The sequence below is a fragment of the Schistocerca gregaria genome, chromosome 4, assembly GCF_023897955.1.
Source record: "Schistocerca gregaria isolate iqSchGreg1 chromosome 4, iqSchGreg1.2, whole genome shotgun sequence".
NCBI classification, from domain to species: Eukaryota; Metazoa; Arthropoda; class Insecta; order Orthoptera; family Acrididae; genus Schistocerca; species Schistocerca gregaria.
Genome location: NC_064923.1, coordinates 488,572,614 through 488,585,649, shown reverse-complemented (window position 1 = coordinate 488,585,649; position 13,036 = coordinate 488,572,614). Strand labels below are relative to the sequence as shown.

Genomic DNA, 13,036 nt, shown 5'->3' with positions numbered 1-13,036 from the left:
TAAATGATGATGGCATCCTCTTGGGTAAAATATTCCAGAGGTAAAATAGTCCCTCCCCCCCCCCCCCCCTTCCATTCAGATCTCTAGACAGGGATTACTCAGGAGGAAGTTGCCATCAGGAAAAACAGAAGTGGCGTTCTATGTACTGGAGCATGGAATGTCATATCCTTTAATCGGGCAGGTAAGTCAGAAAATTTAAAAAGGGTTAGGTTGTAGTTAGATGTAGTGGAAACCAGTGAAGTTTGGTAGCAGCAGGAACAGGACATCTGATATGAGTAGGTTTAATAATGAACAAGAAAATAGGAATGTGGATAAGCTACTATGAACAGAATAGTCAGTGTATTAGTGTAGCTAAGACAGACACAAAGTACACAACTTCCATAGTATTATAAGTTTGCATGCCAACTAGCTCTGCAGATGAAGAGATTGAACAAACATATGATGAGATAAAAGAAATTATTCACAAGGGAGACAAAAGTTTAATTGTGATGGAGAAGTGGAATTCAATCGTAGGAAAAGGAAGAGAAGGAAAGAAATTGTGGGTGAATATGGACTGGGGGGAAAGGAATGAACAGGGAAGCTGCCAGTACAATTTTGTACTGAGCATAATTTAATTATTGCTAACACATGATTTAAGAATCATTAAAGAAGGTTGTATATGTAGAAGAGACATGAAGATACTGGAAGGTTTCAGATTGATTATATAATGGTAAGACAGAGATTTCAGAACCAGATTTTAAATTGTAAGACATTTCCTGGGTCAGATGTGGACTATGATTGCAATTTATTGGTTATGAACTGTAGATTAAAACTAAAGAAATTACCAAAAGGTAAGAAATTGTGGAGATGGGACTTTGATAAATTGAAAGAAATAGAGATTGTTCCAAGTTTCAGAGGGAGCACTGGCCAATGACTGTTTAGGACAGCAGAGAGAAATACAGCTTTACGAGATGAATTCATCAAGGCAGCAGAGGTTCAAATAGGTCAAAAGACAGGGCTTAGTAGAAATTCTTGGATAACACAGGAGATAATGAATTTAATCGATGGAAGGAGAACATATAAAAATGCAGCAAATGAAGCAGGCAAAAGAGAACACAAATGTCTTAAAAATGAGATTGACTGGAAGTGGAAAACGGCAAAGCAGGAATGGCTAGAGAACAAACGTAAGGATATATAAGCACATGTCGCTAAGGTAAAAACAGATATTGCCCACAGGAAAATTACAGAGGCCTTTGGAGAAAAGAGATGCAGCTATATGAATATCAAGAGCTCAGATGGAAAACAAGTCCTATGCAAGAAGGGAAAGCTGAAAGATGGAAGGAGTATATATGGCTCCTATACAAGGGAGGTGAACTTTCAGGCAATGTTACAGAAATGGAAGAGGACATAAATAAAGAAGAGTGGGAGACGTGGTACTGCAAGAAGAATTTGACAGAGCACTGAAAGACCTAAACCAAAGCAAGGCCCCAATAAGGATTAGACAACATTCTGTCAGAGCCACCAATAGCCTTGGGAGAGCCAGCCATGACAAGACTCTTCCATCTGGTTAGTTGATTTGGTGGGAAGGGGACCACACAGTGAGGTCATTGATCCCATTGGATTAGAGAAGGATGGGGAAGGAAGTCAGCCATGCCCTTTCAAAGGAACCATCCCCGCATTTGTCTGAACTGATTTCGAGAAGTCTTGGAAAACCTAAATCAGGATGACGGGTCATGGGTTTGAACCGTCATCCTCTCAAATGCGAGTCCAGTGTGCTAACCACTGTGCCACCTCGCTCAGCTCCATCTGGTGTGCAAGACATATGAGACAGGCAAAATGACCTCAAATGTCGAGAAGAATGTAGTAATTCCAATTCCAAAGAAAGCAGGTGCCAAGTCTTATCAGACTACAAGTTTAGTATGTCACAGTTGCAAAATACTAACACAAATTCTTTACAGGAGAGTAGGAAAACTGTAGGATCCGACTTCAGGGAATATCAGTTTGGATTGCAGAGAAATATGGGAACACATGAGGTTATACTGACCCTATGACTTATCTTAGAAGAAGGTTAAGGAAAGGCAAACCTATGTTCACAGCGTTCGTAGACTTACAGAAAGTTTTTGACAATATGGACTAGAATACTCTCCATGAAATTCTGAAGGTACCAGGGCTAAAATACAGGGAGAAAAGGGCTATTTACACATTGCACAGAAGCTAACTCCTCAACTCTTACAATTGCTATAAGAGTTGAGGAGCATGAAAAGGAAGCAGTGTTTGAGAAAGGAGTGAAACAGGGTTGTCGCCCATCCCTGATGTTATTCAATACATATATCGAGCAAGCAGTAAAGAAAAACAAAGAAAAATTTGGCAAAGGAATTAAAGTGAAGCTTTTGAAATGTGGTGATACAAAAGAATGCTGAAGATTAGATGGACTGATCACAAAACTGACGAGGAGAAGTTGAATACAATTTGGGAGAAAAGAAGTTTTTGGCACAACCTGAATAGAAGAAGGAATCAGTAGATAGAAAACATCTTGAGACATAAGGGATAATTGATTTAGTGTTGAAGGGAAGTGGGGGAGGGGAGGGGGGAGTAATAATCATAGAGGTAGGCCAAGAGATGAATACCATAAGCAGATTCAGAAGGATGTAGGTTGTAGTAATTATTCAGAGATGGAGGGGGAGGAGGAGATTAGTGTTTAACGTCTCACTGACAATTAGGACATTAGAGATAGAGCACAAGCTTGGACTGGGGAAAGATGTGGAAGGAAACTGGCCATGCCCTTTCAAAGGAATCATCCCAGCATTTGCCGGAAAAGATTTACGGAACTCACGAAAAACCTTAATCAGGAAGGTTGGACACGGGTTTAAACTGTCGTCCTCCCAAATGCGAGTCCAGTGTGCTAACCACTGCGCCTTCCCACTCGGTATGCAGAGATGAAGAGGATTGCACAGGATAGAGTAACCTGGAGAGTTGCATCATCAAACCAGCCTCCAGACTGAAGACACAACCAGAACAACATACTTTCTGACATGACAAACATGTCTGTCACTGTCACCTTGAACTGGGAGTTATCTATTGCAACTAAGGCCTTATATACTTACATAAAGTACAAAGTACAATTAAAATCTCAAAACACAGTTAGAGGTTATTGTGGCCTTAGTGCTATACCAGGTAAGAAGTGTACACTACATTCCGACCTATAAATTTTACATTTATTTATTTACTTTTGTCTTTTTTATTCATGTTTCTCCTTAAACTTGTCTTGAACAACAGGTAAATATAAATATTATGGTTGAAAGTTAGGAATTAAAAGCAGTAGTGCATGTATAAGAGGCGTTCAAAAAGAAACAAGCCAGAGGCATAATTACAGAAACCAGTACCTGTATGATAGAAGAACTGACCCTGGCTGTTGAGACACTTGTCCCACTGTGACGCAAGCCGGAGAATGGCTGTCTCATAAAATTACCGGGGATGCAATGTTAACCAGTTCCGCATGTAAGCTGGACGTCGTCATCCGAGGCAAATTGTTTGTCCCAAGGGAACCAAAAATAGCATAATCACAGGGAGAGAGGTTCTGACTATGGAGGGTGGCCAAGAACCTGCCATTTGAATTTCTGCAGGAGTACTGTGACTTTGTTGGTTGTACAAAGCTTTGCATTGTCGTGGAGCAGAATGACCCCACAGGTGAGATTGCCTGGTCATTTTGATTTGATCGCTTGGTGAAGGATGGTCAAGGTTTGCAAGTAACACTGGGCACTCACTGTTGTCCCAGGATGCAGGAAGCGAATCAGAAGGGGACCATCTTGGTCAAAGAAGAACTCAGCATAACCTGTGACTGACAGCATTGGACAATTGATGCATGCTGCTGCTGCTAGGTCTGTATAGTCACGTGATGTGCTCGCATGCCCTCTAGCGACAGGCTGTGAACTTCCATGCTCTGGGTGGAACCACACCTAGTTACACACGGCGCGATATTACTCTCCTGTCACTGGTTTGTGCATTCCAGACTCTGGCTTGTTTCTTTTTGAATGGCCCTTATAAATGTATATTCAAGGATGTATCATAAATTTATGATTATTATTTCCCATCATTTGGTTCATAAAAAGATGTTCTTCATTCCCATAACTCTCCTTGTCTGAAAATATACACTTATTTCACATACTGTCATTTAATCTACAAAAGTGTGAAAGTTTCACATGGATCTCCTGATACACATTTTAAGTTGGTGGTAAGCATAAAATGTTGCCCAAAATCGGACTGAATGCTTTCTCATGATACAGCGATTAGTGAGCTGCAGGTCATTGTAATAAGACTGAACACCATAACATCCAAATCCATCAAAAATAAATGCAAAATATATCTAAAAAAAAGCAGTTACAAATGTACTTGACTCTTTCCTAAGACAGAGTCTCCACTCCTTCCAATCTGACTATGTAAGACTACACCAAATGTCAAACAACAAGTATCAATGGCAGCTGAGAAACATATGTCAAATAAATTAATAATAAATGGTACTGATCACCCTTGGTATATAAACAGGTCAGAACACTGCCGCAGAAGCAACAAGAAAAGCATGCCAAATTTAAAAGAACTCAGAATCTCCAAGATTTGGTGATGTTTTACTGAAGCTCAAAATTTAGTACAGACTTCAATGCAAGGTGCTTTTAACAGTTTCTACAACAAAACTTTGTCTTTAAATCTGTCAAAAAACCAAAGAGGTTTTCGTTATATGTAAAGTGCACCAGCAACAAGACACAGCCAGTACCTTCACTACACAACAGCAATGGTAATGTCACTAATGACAATACCTCTAAAGTAGAGCTACTACACATGGTTTCCAAAACTTCTTTCACCAAAGAAGACAAAGTAGATTTTCCAAAACTTGTATCAAGTACAACTGCCAGCATGAGTGACTTAAATGTAGATATCCTTGGTGGAGCAAAGCAACTTAAATCACTTAATAAAGACATTGCCTCCGGTCCAGATAGTATACCAGTCAGGTTTCTTTCAGAGTATGCTGATACAATAGGTCCATACTTGGCAATCATATAAAAGCACTCACATGGCAAAAGATCTATACCTAAAGACTAGGAAGTAGCATAGGTCACATTAATACTCAAGAAAGGAAATAAGAGTAATCTGTCAAATTACAGACCATATTGCTAACGTCAATTTGCAATACCTGTAACAGAAAGTTTGTTAAACCCAGAAGTAAATCCTACAGCCATGAAATAATAAACTCAGAATGAACCATAACCCAAAGAACAGGCTGGATACCAATGGTGGCAGAAGTATCCAGCTACATTGCAATGATTATAAAAGTCTCCGTCATGTGCTACATTTTAAAAACTGGCAACCAGTTTCAGCTTTGCAGCTATCATCAGATTAATGATTATGACAGCAATTTGTAGGCACACAGTCAATACTGACTATGTGTAAATGTGTCACTTCTGCAAGCATAAGGTCCAATGTTGACTGCAAAGCCAAAATCGGTAATCAGTTTCAATAAAGTAGCATGTGACCAAGACACTGACTTTGGTAATCTAATTGGATGGACCTCCACAGGTCCAAATGGCCTCATTTTTCATACATTACAATGAGTTTCCTATTACGACTACTTAATGTAAGAGTACTAGGCAATGTGTGATGAGAACACATGTTAATGTTAGCTGTAATCAACACAAAAATAGTAATAATAATAATAATTTACAATTTGTTTCACACGTCCATGATTAAATGACTTACATGCCGTGTAGCACTAGCTCCTTCAGAACTTGCTGAAGACATTTCACTGGAATTGTTAACAGCATTGACTGTTTCATAATTACGCCTTCTACTAACTATTTCTGAGCGTATCTGTCTTATGTTCTCCAGTGACGCTTCTGGTGTTAGAACTAACTTGTCATCCATCTGTAAACAGGTCAAATAGAGAACATAGCTCCAATTAAAACCAACATATCATATAAAATAAAAAAAGAATGAAACAAAAACATATTGAAAGTGTCAACATGAACCAATTATCTGACTTCTTGCTGCTGTTTTCAACCTCAACAAATTATTAAAAATTCAGAGACACATCTTTACTCACTACTTCATTAATTATTCTGAAGGACTGACTTTAAAGATCCTTCTGAGAAAGAACTAAATTTCACCATACATATAACAATATTCCATTGTGAAAGGTGGAATTTTGGTACATATTACTGAAGGTACAGTTAATTAATGTTTATCCCACATTTATAATGAGGAGCAAAAGAGAAAAACTCCATCAGTCTGCACATAGAATCATCATCTATTTGCAGACCAATCACCACTAGAATTCTATAGAAATTAGTGTTTAGCAAATGTACGTTTTTGTTGCATATAATAAATTCCCCATCTTACACCGATAAAGTAGAATAGCCTATTTTCTAAGTGTACAACAGGCTCATTTCATATAAAATTACTGAAAATAAAGAAATCTTATTGCCCTCATGTCACATATGTTTTTATGAAAAATTGTTGCTAGAAAGGAGTGCATAATGAAAGAGGGTCAAAATAATTTTTCAATAATTCCTGGACCATATCCATGTTTAGGGCATAATTTTTAAAGTAAGTTTGTTTTCACAAACTTTCTAATTTATGAGGCCATTTTATTTGGTATGGTGCCATTGGAAAGATACAAGGACTAACTATTACATAAAATTATTGAAATGTCAGAAATATGCATATAAATATTTACAAAGCTGGAAAGACAGTAGTTTCTAAAGATTTATTTTCTTAAATTGCTGAAATTTTTGTCAGCAAAATCACAAGTTTTACAATATTAATTTTTTTCACACAATGTCTATTATCATACTTTTCAAAATTAAAAAACTAGGACTGTGTTTGTTCTGTTCGGTGATCTGGAACTGATAGATCACAAATAAAAATATATTTATTTCATTTTTTCACTCTTAGTTAGACTACAACAAAAGATCTTCAAGTCACATGAAGTACATACATAACATACTAAAATTGTTGACTGTTTTAAATAAGATATCAATGGGGAATATTGTGTCTGATCCAAAAGTATACATGGTATAACTAAATCCCTTTACATACTTTGAGACTAGGGACCCAAACAGTTAAGTTTAGCATGGGCACTCATTCCAAAAACGTACCAGTTTCCCTTTACACCAAAAATACCACCAACAAGTGTTATTTACTCATTCCTGCTGCTTGTCATCCAGGTCCACTTTCAAGTAGGGCTTGGTCTGATGACCACCGATATCAACATCGGTACAGACCTCTGTACCACATTCCAATACATGCAGTCACCAATCCCTAAACTTTCAGCATCTGGCACAACCAAAATCTGCACCAGAAGGTCTTACTCGGATGCCAAAAGGGTCGTGTAAAACAAGAATTTCGTATGACCTCACAGGTAGTAGTCTAACGGGTTCAAGTTGGGAGACAGTGGAGGCCAAGCAATCAGGCTATTATGACCTATCCACTGCTGCTCAAATAACTGGCTCAGATGATCTCTGGCCGCCCATGAAAAATGAGGTCGTATGCATCTTGCTGAATCCATTTTTTCATGAACATGTTGTGGCACACCTTCCATGAGCCCATGTAGTATGCTGTCAAGCAATCATTATATGTCCATCCAGGAACCTTGACAAAATGTTCAGACTATATCGTTTGTGAAACACATGAGGGTGCTCAGCCTGTGGGTTTCCATCAGCCCACATGAGACTGTTGTGGGAACTGTGAATAAATTTCTTGGTGAAGTTGACTTCATCCGTAGAAAGGATCTGCCATGGGAAGACTGGCGTTTCTACACATTAGTGCAAGAACCATTTGCTGGAATGGGCTCATGAGAGACAATCCTGTGGCTGCATTCCCTGTACCTCCTGATGGTGGTTTGAGCATATCTGCTGCTCATCAAAAAATGCCAGACAATTTGGTGATACACATTCAGTCTATCAGTTATGTTTCTGGTACGTCATTCTGTCCTCTTCCACTGAATAGAGTTCAATCTCTTCAAAGTTGGGCATCCGGTGCTGCCATGGAGCACCAGTTGTGGTGGTAGATTTACCTGTCTCCAAGGCCTGCTGGTACACCAGAGCAAAGAGGGAGTGCAAAGATGTCTGTGATGTGGGAAATGCTCCACATACAATTGACCGGCAACTCTCCCATTACACTGAACTTCATCATACAACAACATCATGTCATCATAATCCATAGACATGTATTTTATCAAGGTCAACAGCAACACATTAAAATTAAATGTACATACTGCTTGTGATCTGTGCTGTAGTGAATGATTACTGTTGTCCAGTAATACAGAATGAATAAAGACCACAAGCAAAACAGCAGGTACAAACCACTCTGGGAAGATCAGACTCCACTGAATCATATGTAAACAAACATGTAGTGGGCATGGGACAGCAGGTGATCAGATAATGACATACGTAATCCCCTATTCATTGGTCCCAAAAATGCAGGAGATTTGAATGTGTTTTGCGGTACTTTGTTTGTAGCTGGAAAATGGTAAATTCCCAGATATGAGTACTTTGAGTGCTAAACTTAACAATCTTGGTTCCCACTAGAAGTTCTCAGCAATAGTGAGGGGAACTCAGTTAACTCTGCTTAAGCAACTGGTGCTTGTGCTAAAGGCAGGCAGTCATTCAAATGTTTTAATAAGGAACCCAGCAAACATCAGCATGAAGTAGCAATGAATAAACTGAGGTATGTTCACCTGGTCTCATGAATTAGACCTTCTCCAAAATCCAAATTTTTTTCAACCTGCTACTGGTTATTCTATATAGCACTGACAAACATTTCTTCTTTAAAAATGGTAGAGACCTTGTTCTGAAGCCCAAAATGAACTTGTGTAACTTTAATAGATGGTGAAACATGTTTTACGAGCAGCCTGCTTTCATTAAGTGTCTTGAAAAAATGATTAACCCTCAACCTAGGGATGGAAGAACCTGTTACATATCATTTTTGTAATATATTTGTGAATTTTGCTATCTCCTCTACTGCAAAAAACGAAATGTTTGTTTTTCTTGTACATTAGTTTTGGCAAACGTAAACAAGTCTTTTGGACTTAAAATGTAATTGTCATATGGACGATGTAAACTTGCTATTGTCGCTAAATGTTTGATAGAAACATGCCTCTCTTCCTCCCTCCTCCCCCCCCCCCCCCCTCTCCCCATGACTAGTGGCAAAAAATAGTTTCTGGAGATACCCAATGATCTTGCTTTTAATGGCACAAATGTGTGATGTTGTTACAGCTTTTATACTGTGTAGAGCTGCGATCATTGAGATAAATGATGTATGTGTGGTTTTTCAGTATACATGTGAGAGCAGTTTTCTGGAAAACATAGAATGTGTCTGGATTATGCTGCAAATAGTCACTTACACAACACGGCAACAGTGGCTTAATGCAATCTTTCGCTTTACTGTACACAATGAAATAAGGAAGAGTTATTTAAATGTTCTGCCAGCGAAATTGTTGTGCAGCATCATGAAGCAAACTCGTATAGTTTTTTGAAGAGTCCATGATAATGATGCATAAATTATCGGGGATTGTCTCCTTCCTCGATTTTAAGTACTGACTTTTATTGTGATATTTAATTATGTTGTGGCAAGTTTTGAAGTTCTTGGACAAGATACTCAGCAAATTTATTGACTGCCTTCACTAATGTGTCCAATGCAACTCAGTAAGTTTGCATCCATTGCTGGCAATAACATTTTCACAATCTGATACTCCAACTCTAGTAAAAAAATATACACTGTTCATATTCATTGGGACATTGAAAACATTGCAGCATGCATTCCTAATTTTCCAGAGTGCAATGTATCTTGTATAATGTGCAGTGTACAGTTCTTTCACATGTACAGCATACATCATCAGTTTTACATTTTGGTGATAAATGTATTTGCAAACATTATTCATTACATGACTTTACAGTAATGCATTCTTTTCATTGCAGTTCACAATACATTATAAATTCAATTTTATCAGACAGATATTTTTCTTTGAAAGCTAAGTACACTTCTTTCAGATTAGACAAAATGAGTCTTCTGTCTAACACATTCTTTTGCCATTTTCTGAAGGGACAGGGAAACAGTCTCTTTTATTAGCAGAAATTCAACTTATATCTTCATAATGATAAAAAGTCTGACCATATGTGTCTGCATCCTTACCTATTCGGTTTCCCATGTTACAGCTTCCTTTTACCTTGGTCAACTTCCATGATGAAGAGGATTAAATATGCAAAACCGCACACAAATATGGCAAAAACGTAAACATTAAGCTTTGTATAGAGGTCAGTCAGTCACCAAAATCATTATTTGGTAATCACATTCACTGGCTCTGCCAACTGTCAGCCAAATTATCTTTCAACCTAACCCAGACCTTGGGCTACACTACTAATCAGTCTGTCAACACGTTACGATTTAAGAGGACAGGGGCAGACGGACTGTACCATACTTTAGTCAAATGTTTTCTGATCCTCTAAACAATCAGAGATGTATTATGAAGAAAGTGTAAGGGAAAACAAGAAAGAGTTAATTACTACTTTACTGACCTCCAAAATCTATGTTAGAGAACAAACAAGATTTAAATCTGGCACAGCAGAAATCTCCTTGTAGAACCGTTATAAAACTGTTGCCTATACACAGCAGTCACGTTTCTGTTACCAGCTAAAACTTACTTTCAGCTAACTTACCAGACAGATGAGGTAGCCTACTAAGAAAAGCTGACAGACACATAGTAAGTACAAAATCAGAAGACTGCGATAAAAAACACACACAGGGCCAATGTTGTCCGTCTCATGCTGCTACACTGAATTCATTGTTATTTTGTGTATTGATTGATTTTTTTTATGTTGAAAATTATGATAATAGATATTATGAGAAACAAAATTTGTGATAGTTAAGCTTGATTTCAGTTACAGATTTGTACATATTTCAGTTTATTCTCTTATCTTTTTATATGACACCAAATTGAATGCAACATTCACAAATAAAAAAAGTCATTGTGGTTACAAAATCATAAGTCACTGTTTCTCGGCACCAATTTGTGAAAATTGTTCACATTGCAACCTGATTAAAAAAATTCTTAAAAATGTTTATCAACCCCCCTACCATAATGTGCTTCATAATACCAAATTTTCACAAACATCTGTGATCTGAAGTCAATGGAAACTGCACGATTTCATGTAAAATGAGACAAATGTGATAGCCAAGATCATGATACATGCAACAACAGGATGAAAAAAAAAAGGACCAGTTGCTCCATGTTAGTATAATTTGGTTTCAAATTATTCCCTATCAAATGTAAGAAAGTATATTCAAAACATACCATAGAGTTATAGACGTTACTCTACAATCTATACAAAAGCTTGTTTAAAAAAGGGGGGATGGAGGGAGAAGGGGTGGGTTGGCGATAAAAAGTTAGTTTTTTTTTTTTAGGAGAAACTGAAAAGAACTCTGAATAATTTAAAGTCACTATCACAGAAAACAAAAGAAGTAGGCTATTGCTTATTTTTTTAAAAAAATGCATACAGCAGATTACCAAATATTTAAACGATTATTATGCTGCTACAAGTATTATGTCATATAATAAGAAAAGTTCTCAATCAGTTATGGGCAACAATGCACGAAATCCAATTCCTCTCCAGTGAGAGAATTCTTCAAGGTTGTACAAAGTGACTGGCATATCAAGCAGCCTAAAGAACAACTGCAATTATTTTAACTAATGCTTTCAGCACAAACCACCTGGATATTTAAGTTATATTTTCAACCCTTGGAGGCTTCTCGTGAGCAAAAAACTTGTCTCTCAAATTTGCAGATTCCAACATTTCTCATGCAAACACACTACATCATAACTGTGGAGAACTATTGCTACTCTCCACACACAGGGATGGCGATACTCTCTCAGTTGTCAATGCAAATGATGGCATATTCATACCTCACCAATCAGTGTGCTTTTGCCAGAACCCTTGAGATGCTACTTCGTTGTAAAACACGAATTTTATTTTATTGCTTATTATACTTGTTAGTTTGCAACTGTTCCTGTATGAGAACTTTTTAACTGCTACTGACCAAAGGCATAAAATGCTAAATACAACTTACACTACGTTTACGCCCATGCCCTATTTCGCTGGGCAATTACAATATAAGAACGAAACTGCATTATTTATAAGTGGCTAGTGCATCATGCAAACTCCACATGGCTATGCTCGTTGGTACACGAGAAGAAACAATAAGCAGCCTGTACATATCAGTGTTGTATATTAAGTGGCAATTCCCTCATTCAACATACGAAATATTATTAGTACCCAGAATAACCATAACTACAGAATCAATTCGTTTGAACTCAGTAGGTCAATCAAAATGTCAACCACCTCTTGGAAACCCATTTCACGCAAACATTCCATAGCTCCAACGGTAGCACGAAGTTTCTCTGAAATAGCTGGACTAGCTAGTTTATATGTCCTAGCTTTCGGATTCAAAGGCTCTTGCAGTACTGCGTCTACAATTTTCAGTAATAATTCCGTAGTACTGAGGTACATGTTTGTTTCATTTCTCTCAAGTAACACAACACAACGCCTAGTCATTTTGTCAGAAAACTTCTTCCTAACTTATTACAAAGTGCTTCACTGACGTGATTAGTAACATTGCGCTCACGACAGCTGATAGCAACACAACACGCGTGCATGATAAACATATAAATAGACGTCATCAGTGACAAGTACCAACCTTGGTACCAACCCTACATAGGCATCAAATGCAGGCTTACCAACGTGAATAAATCTGAATGCTATTATACACAAGGTACTTAAATGATAATTAGTACGAAGAGTACCTGCATCATCACATGAATTGTCAATGATGAATATCAAATAACAATGATAAAAAGCATTTTTTGTTTAACTCTTTCGTAACCAATGAGAACTATAGTTCCCACTTTTTTTGTTTTCGCTAAAAGTTCATGTTCATCAGTGTTCCCCCCCACAGTCTAACATAGACTGTGGTTCCCCCTTCCAGCTTGGTGCTGCCATTTTGTTGTAGTTACATC

General features: G+C 37.6%; 1 protein-coding gene across 2 annotated transcripts in view; it reads right to left on the bottom strand.

Annotated features, from left to right (window-relative positions):
• LOC126365785 (peptide-N(4)-(N-acetyl-beta-glucosaminyl)asparagine amidase) overlaps positions 1 to 12,707 on the bottom strand; it is a 53,079-nt gene extending 40,372 nt beyond the window's left edge. The window contains exons 1-2 of one of the 2 annotated variants that reach the window (XM_050008360.1): positions 12,363 to 12,707; positions 5,728 to 5,892 (exon numbers count right to left, since the gene is read on the bottom strand). In XM_050008360.1, coding sequence (XP_049864317.1) covers positions 5,728 to 5,892; positions 12,363 to 12,575 — 378 coding nt within the window. In that variant the 5' untranslated portion in view covers positions 12,576 to 12,707. Of the gene's footprint in view, positions 1 to 5,727; positions 5,893 to 12,090 lie in introns of both variants that reach the window. The other variant, XM_050008361.1, reaches the window with a different exon arrangement.
• Between the last annotated feature and the right edge of the window lie 329 nt (positions 12,708 to 13,036).